This window comes from Ranitomeya imitator, chromosome 1 (genome assembly GCF_032444005.1).
Source record: "Ranitomeya imitator isolate aRanImi1 chromosome 1, aRanImi1.pri, whole genome shotgun sequence".
Lineage (NCBI taxonomy): Eukaryota > Metazoa > Chordata > Amphibia > Anura > Dendrobatidae > Ranitomeya > Ranitomeya imitator.
In genome coordinates this window covers 142550490-142558854 of record NC_091282.1, presented here as the reverse complement: position 1 = coordinate 142558854, position 8365 = coordinate 142550490, and the positions used below count along the sequence as shown (strand labels likewise).

At 47.1% G+C, this 8365-nt stretch overlaps 1 protein-coding gene and 1 non-coding gene across 2 annotated transcripts; both read right to left on the bottom strand.

The window, feature by feature from the left end:
* Positions 1-1563: 1563 nt before the first annotated feature.
* On the bottom strand, positions 1564-7515 carry COX7C (cytochrome c oxidase subunit 7C). Its single transcript, XM_069751328.1, has 3 exons — positions 7356-7515; positions 5316-5455; positions 1564-1641 (listed from the first exon to the last, which is right to left on the bottom strand). The coding sequence occupies exons 1-2, from the start codon at positions 7431-7433 to the stop codon at positions 5339-5341; spliced, it is 195 nt and encodes a 64-aa protein (XP_069607429.1). The 5' UTR covers positions 7434-7515; the 3' UTR covers positions 1564-1641; positions 5316-5338.
* LOC138660500 (small nucleolar RNA Z39) lies at positions 2078-2141 on the bottom strand. Its single transcript, XR_011317892.1, has one exon. It is a non-coding gene; the product is annotated as a small nucleolar RNA Z39 (small nucleolar RNA).
* Positions 7516-8365: the final 850 nt, after the last annotated feature.

The following is an 8365-nucleotide window of genomic DNA, read 5'->3' as shown; positions in this document are numbered from 1 at the left end:
TGTATGTAAAAAGGTAACTTAACTCGAGTAAATCCTCAACTTTCCTATAGAAATCTGTTTTAGAGAAATCCAAAAGTTGAGATTGTACGTTACTAAAGGTACCTTCGCACTGAGTAACTTTACAACGAGAACGACAACGATCCGTGACATTGCAGCGTCCTGGATAGCGATCTCGTTGTGTTTGACACGCAGCAGCGATCAGAATCCTGCTGTGACATCGCTGGTCGGAGCTGAAAGTCCAGAACTTTATTTGGTTGTCAGGTCGGCGTGATTCGTCATGTTTGACAGCAAAAGCAACGATGACTGCAATGTTTTTTCACAGAGCTAACAACCAGCGAGAACGATAAGTACGTCACTGGATCGCTCCTGCATCGTTCTGGAGTTGCTGTGTTTGACATCTCTACAGCGACCTAACAGCGATGCTCCAGCGATCTAGTTTAGGTCGGATCGTTGTCTATGTCGCTGGAGCGTCGCTAAATGTGACGGTACCTTAAGTTAAAAGTGCAGTGGGCGGGCACTGTACTTACAACACCTGCTCCTTCCTACAACATCTCCATTGTTGGCTCCAGTCTCTGTTGCCAGTTACTGAAACATGAGTGACCTAGAGACAGGAGGCGAAAATGGCAGACTAGAGCTGCAAGTGCAAGGTAAAGATTTTAGCAGCATTAAAACACCTTTATATCCATGCAATTAGTTTGAGGTATAAATCCTGAAGACAGAAATAATCGTTTAACCAGCAAAGCCCTGTAGCAATCAAAACAAATTGGGTATGAGGTAATTTGACAGTTGAGGTATGGTCCTACTAAGCTCACAAGTTTGAGCGGTCGAGCAAACTTGTCCTATAACCCCTGACTGCAATAAAATTTTGTAAATAATAAAAATTGAGACAATCAAATATTTCCTTGTGAACTTTTATAACTTACAGCCATTTACCAGATTTTGAATAAAGGAATTTAAAAACATGGCTCAGACATAAGACCAGACACCTCTCTCAGAGAAAGCTGCACTCAATCATTGCTCAAATTATGCTAGAAAACACAGCCCAAAAAAACTATTCTAACATTTCCACACTTGCTTTATTTAGGAAAGTGGTAACAGTGCAAAATTATTGTGTGTTTTCTATGAAGATTTTGGTGGAGTGGATTTCTGGAAGACTATAACTGCTGGCGATTGCTGCAGCCGATAGAAATGTCAGGTTTCAGTTAAACTTATGCAACAAAAGCCACGCAGGAGAAGATAACAAAAAAGATGAAAGGGGAAAAGAAAAATGAAGAGATGTGTGAACATGCTTTACCTTGCATTTCACTCGCTGTATGTTATTGGCCCAGTTGGCCACTCGTTCCTATCTTTGAATTCGTGCCCATACAGGGAAGGCTGTCATTAACTTAAGACCACCCTTTGGACCCTTAAGACAAAAACGAGCAGCAATTTGAATGACATGCACCTCTCCCATAAACCTATGTCTCCATCTGCCTCCATAACAGTGCCAGAATATTAGAGTAGCAATTTTAGCATGACAACTTCCCTACAATCATATACATTAAGAAAGGAAACAAAGGGAAGAATTGTGTAATTAATTTATTTACAACCCATGTCTAGCATGGTGGAATATTTAGACTTGCTTCAGACGGTCCACTGCACCTGAAAAATTAAAAAAAATATATATATTTTGAATGAGGGGGAAAAAAACCCAAAACGAACTAGGTATTTTGCAAACAAACAATCTCTAAGGCCATGTTCACACTTCCATAAAAACAAAATGAAGGACATATCTGAATGGAATACAAGCAGATTAACATCCAAAACTGGACCTGTTGCACACATGCCAAGGTGTAACATTAATCATCATTTGTTAGTTTTTAGAGCAGATGCAGTTCTGCATGCTGCACCTTTTCTTCACATTTAAGAACAGACATATAACAGAACCCAAATGGACCCTGTAAAAATCCAGAAGGTCGCACTGCTTCTGTTATGCAACTAATCATTTTGATGTAAATTTCATTTGTCTCTTCCGCAAGACTAACAGGACAAAAAATGTCAAGATGAAAGTGTGAGCACAGCCTAAGGGAAGGCTATGTGCATCAGAAAGCGTTTACAGTATCATGAATTGTCATACAGTTACATGTCATCATCACATGCACATATGTATTGTATGGAAACCTGCATTTCTCCAGTCCTCGTGTTAGAATCTGCGTGTATCGGTAGTGCAGAGCCCATATACATCTGAAACTGAGGGATCAATCACACGATGTTACTACTGACATGCCGTGCTCCTCTTGCCATGAAATCTACCATAGAGGCTCCTAATAGATGGGAGCAGAGCCACATCCTAATTACTGATGCAATTCACACAGAGTAAATAATTCAAATTAGTGCAAATTTATTTGAACGTCCCATTACACAAGCCACAATCGTGATCTGTGGCAGCTGGAACGGGTGAGAAGGTACGTCTTCATAACTGCATCCGTGGATATTTTGATTAGTCGCCCTAGCATGAGGTTGTGTCAGGCTAGCAGTGAAAAAGAGCCACAGAGTCAGTTAGGCAAGAGGCGGTACTCCCTCTCCCAATTCAGTGGTCACAGATCTGTCATGGCTGACGGAGCCATTAACTCCATTGTAGATGTCCAAATGAAGACCTCATGGGAACATATGCAAGCTAAAGGGACAGTGAGCATTTCTAGGTTGTAGGGCATGGTGAAGCAAATACTTGGATTTTGGTATTCCGTTTAGTTGTATACCGCATTTCTGTCCTTGGAATAAGTGGTCGCTTTTAAGCGTTAGGCCAGGATCTCAGCAAGTAGGACTGCAGGCACAGGTGGAAGTTCACAGAAGCAGTTTCATCACTTCTTCAGTCCATTTGAAAACGATTGGAGGGTAAAACTTTACAAGCAATGAATGGTATTTGATGGGGGGGTGGAGACTTGGAGTAACAGGCTTTAGTTTAAAGGGAACCTGTCACCCCGTTTTTTCAGATTGAGATATAAATACTGTTAAATAGGGCCTGCGCTGTGCGTTACTATAGTGTATGTAGTGTACCCTGATTCCCCACCTACGCTGCGCAATACATTACCAAAGTCGCCGTTTTCGCCTGTCAATCAGGCTGGTCAGGTCGGGTGGGCGTGTTCACAGCGCTGTTTCTTCCTCAGCTTTACGTTGGTGGCGTAGTGGTGTGCGCATGTTGAGGTGACTAATCCACTGTGGGCACGTGAACAAGGAGCGCGCGATCTGCGCTATCACCCCCTGTCATCGGTGGGGGCGGCCATCTTCCTGGGGCCGCGCGTGCGCAGATGGAGTGCTCTGCTGCACGGGGCTTCAGGAAAATGGCCGCGGGATGCCGCGCGTGCGCACAAGAGATCGCAAGAGACAAGAGATGCAAACTCGGCTTTGGGAAAATGGCCGCCGCGATCTCTTGTGCGCACGCGCGGCATCCCACGGCCATTTTCCTGAAGCCCCGTGCAGCAGAGCACTCCATCTGCGCACGCGCGGCCCCAGGAAGATGGCCGCCCCCACCGATGACAGGGGGTGATAGCGCAGATCGCGCGCTCCTTGTTCACGTGCCCACAGTGGATTAGTCACCTCAACATGCGCACACCACTACGCCACCAACGTAAAGCTGAGGAAGAAACAGCGCTGTGAACACGCCCACCCGACCTGACCAGCCTGATTGACAGGCGAAAACGGCGACTTTGGTAATGTATTGCGCAGCATAGGTGGGGAATCAGGGTACACTACATACACTATAGTAACGCACAGCGCAGGCCCTATTTAACAGTATTTATATCTCAATCTGAAAAAACGGGGTGACAGGTTCCCTTTAACAAGTACATGTCATCATGATATTTGCACTTTATTTAATCAGGTCTTCCAAATATAGAGTGATATTCTATCTCCCAGCCATGGGATAGTGGATAACTTGTAATCAATGGGGTTTAAAAGGAACCAGTCACAGGGAAGGTGCAGGTTCAGTCACTGCTCCGAGTTTACATAGTGGTGGCTGTAACCGCGCCACGAGTACTGACTGAAAGCCGGCCCCAATTCAGAACCATTGTTTGTCAAGGCTGGGGGTGCCCCCCGTGACTGAAACGAGAACACTATTAGGGGGGGGTGGATAAAGTTAATTTGCTCCTTGCAGCATTCGGTGAAGTATGACCGCCAGGCAGGTTAAAAATGCTATTAGCCTGCAGATTACCCCTTTATCTGCAGGTCAATAGCTTTCCTATAAAGAACGGGATCCCAGCAATCCCAGGAACGAGTCTCTGATTAGCCATATCTGGCATAACCACTGAATGAACAGAGCAGTGGCCGAGTGGGAGCATCTCTGCTCCTTTCAAGATGGGGCTCTGCAGAAATCTATCCTTCATATGACTGGGGACTCCAGAACTTGTACCCCCAGCGATCAGCAAGTCATCAGCCATAACATGGATAGGAGATCTCCTAGATTTGGGGAAGACCCCTCCAACTTAATTTCAGATCCCACCAGCATTTAACAGTGACCTGCCTCGTTCAATAAAATCCTGCAGTTAAGGTACCGTCACACTAAGCGACGCTGCAGCGATACCGACAACGATGTCGATCGCTGCAGCGTCGCTGTTTGGTCGCTGGAGAGCTGTCACACAGACCGCTCTCCAGCGACCAACGATCCCGAGGTCCCCGCGCTTAGTAACCCGATGTTTACCCTGGTTACCAGCGTAAACGTTAAAAAAAAACAAACAGTACATACTTACCTTCAGCTGTCTGTCCTCCGGCGCTGTGCTTTCCTCTGCACTGTCAGCGCCGGTCAGCCGGAAAGCAGAGCGGTGACGTCACCGCTCTGCTTTCCGGCTGGCTGGCACTGACACAGGATGCAGGAGGAGTGCAGAGAAGCAGAGCGCCGGGGACAGACAGCTGAAGGCAAGTATGTAGTGTTTGTTTTTTTAACGTTTACGCTGGTAACCAGGGTAAACATTGGGTTACTAAGCACGGCCCTGCACTTAGTAACCTGATGTTTACCCTGGTTACCAGTGAAGACATCGCTGGATCGGTGTCACACGCGACGAAATAAAGTTCTGGACTTTCCCCAGCGACCAACGATCTCCCAGCAGGGGCCTGATCGTTGGTCGCTGTCACACAACGATTTCCTTAACGATATCGTTGCTACGTCACAAAAAGCAACGATATCGTTAACGATATCGTTATGTGTGACGGTACCTTTACACTAAAATGGTGAAGAGGAGCAATCGGTACGGCCATCTAGATTATAACAGCCAGGACTGGAGCTGCACAGGATCCAATACACTAAACCACACGAGAGCCAGGGTCCTACACCAGTCACATACCTTTACATTCTCTGCATCATCCGTTACTTTTTCAACAGCTGATGTCTGACAATGATAAAAGGAAAAGTGAAACCGCTGCCGAAGAAAACAGTCATCATTGCTAGAAGTCTCCACTTGTTTTCTACAGAGAAGGGAAGGTTCTGGAAAGAAAGTAATGAAAAAAAAAAACAGCATGAGAGAAGGGCAAATATATGAAACCAAAACAACGCTATACATTAGAGCATGACAGCGTACATGTGTGGGGTGGTGAAGAGTCACTGGTATTACATTGCTTAGGTTATCACAACAGAATGGTGCAGAGTCAGAGACCCTGATTCCAGTGATAAGTCACTTCCTGGAGTTTTGATAAAATCAGTTAGCATATTATCACTAAAGGAATATTAAACCTACTGCCATGAAGTACAACCCCACCACTGATCAGCATCTTTCTGCCTATGCAGTGTACACGGAAAGTTGCCAGTGGTGTGAACGGGATTATACAGAACTCAGCAGAGAACTCGATGGAACTCAAAGCTACAGCAATCAGCCCATTAAGTGACATCACTGGAATTGGGGTCTCTACCCTGACAGGAGCACGTTGCCGGGGAGCCTGTGAAGCAAGCAGGAGGACGGCATCGCAAGAAGATGGGAGGCGCCAGACCTGCGACACCTGTCGGACCGTGCCGCAGGTGAGCATAATAAAAGTTACTTTTCTTCTCTTGCAGGTTAGATCGGGGGCTTACTTACAGCATTATAGAATGCTCTAGATAAGCCCTGAGAGGCAGTGGCCGTAACTCTTAGTGGTCACACCTGGTGACAGGTTCCTTTTAAAAAGGATTGGCCACTGATTTCACAAAATTGTCCCCTTTAAGCTCCACAAGTCTAAAACTCCAGATACAGGTATCCTAGGACATTTATAGCATTGACCCATCTTCCAGCATCCACAGGACAGAGCTGCAGCATTCCACGCCATGCACTTTGTGACCAGACTCCTATGATCTGATACCGATGACCTGTCCTAAGGATCAGTACAGAAGTAGTGGAGTACCCCTGCAACAGTACACTTGTTAGGCTAGGTCCACATTGCGTTAGGGCAGTCCGTTTAGCGCATAGCGCTATGGAATGCGCTAACGCAATGTCCCAAAAGGGATTGCGTTTGCCGATAGGAAAGGACCTCGGACGCTGCAAGCAGCGTCCGCGGTCCATCCAAAACTAACGGGACATCGCTAGCGCGTGCCGAAAATGGCATGCGCTAGAGATCCGTTAGCACATTGCCGTCAATGGGTGCGCTAACGGATCCGTTGCATGGCATTAATTGCAACAATTTCACCATGTAACGGAGTCCGCTAGCGTTAACCCATTAACGCCATGTGAACCTAGCCTTACCAGTCCTGACTCTACATAGTAAACAGGCTACACCATCCGATCAGGGTTGCCAACCATCAAGAAATATCTGTACTGTCGGTAAAGCTAGAGTACCTTTTTTCCCCCAGGGTGGCATTTCTGTCCAGCCTCCACCTTGTGCCAGTCATTACACTGGTTGCCCATTCTCTACAGAACACTATATAATCTCATCTGTAGCCCACCAGTTCTGCACCGCCCGATCTCTCCTCACCTGTACAATGTATTGGATGCGGTGACACATGGCAATCCCCTGCGATCAATAGCCGGCAGCACCCTGGATGCGCCGGGCATGTGCTGCTGCCGATGACTGACCGTGGGAACGTCCCCTTACTTTCTGAACATGTAAAGTCGCACTACATTATGAAAAATTAGTATTTTTGAAGCTGAAGAAACCCCTACAGGTTATCAGGAGTAATGGCGTCACTTTATATCAGGAGTGCGGGCTGCAGACAAGTATCAGCCTCAATAGTTTATTAGTCTTCTGTGCCCGTGATATCAGACGGTGCCGCATCCTACACAGCCCTGGAGGAGGCCGCCATGACAGGACTCACCGCCCCCCACACAGTGAGGCCTCACAGAACACAGGCCGCGCCAGTCTACCCCACCACACGGCAAACCTGGACACAACGCCCGCCATGACTCGCTCCCTCCATGTACCTTGCCCGGGCCCTCCTCATAGTGGCCGCTGCGGCGGATGGCAGAGGTGGTGAACCTGCGCACAGCCTGACCGAACATGATGGCAGACAAGGAGACACTGCACAGCGGCCGTAACCTCCAGCTCTAGTAAGCTTCCGCTACGGCCGGGGGAGGAGCCGGAAGCGCTACACTGCTTGCAGTAGAGGTGCATGCTGGGACGTGTAGTTTCTGACTTCTCTATCACCTATTACTTGTTAAAGTAACTGAACAGCGGAAAACTACAACTCCCAGTGACCCCCAGCGCCCTCTACCTCTCCGTAGCGCCCTGTTAGTACGTGCATAGTGACGACGTGCAGCAGTGAAGGTCGGGAGGAGGGGAGGAAGGTTATCTGGGCTTCCAGCATAGAACGTGACATGGGATTATCATACATACTAAGGCTGGCATAAAGCAGAGGAGGAAGGGTCAGAAGTGGACAGTACTCTTACCGCCGAATAGCACTGCACTGTAAATAAATGACAGAAAATAATTTCTACCCACCATAAAGCATAATGATTGGCTGCAGCGGTCACTATCAGTCTGAAGTTCACTGTCCAGAGACGAGTGACAGCGGCATGTGTGCACAGCGCCTAAACTCTGCTGCAAGAAGAGCAGCGGTCACAAGCTATAGCACACAGCTAGGAAGCGCTCCTCACCTAGGAGACCGGCCACCACTGATAGTCTGCCGAGGTGGCCGGTAACCTGGGCAACGAGCTGTGTGCGATAAAATGAAATATTCTCCGTTCTCCAGAACAAAGAGTTTTTAACAATAAGTAAACTGCAAAGATTTTTGTGCTTCCAAGTAATTTGTGAATTTTAAAGGAACCTGTCACCTCGGGAAATGGTATTTACCTGCAGATATAGGGTTAATCTGCAGATAAATTTTGTTACAAAGTTTCCCCCAACCACCTTACTGAACACCCAGCTACTGGGAGAAAATGAATGTAACCCTAAGGGTATGTGTACATGAGTATTTCCACGCAAAGCCGCTTCA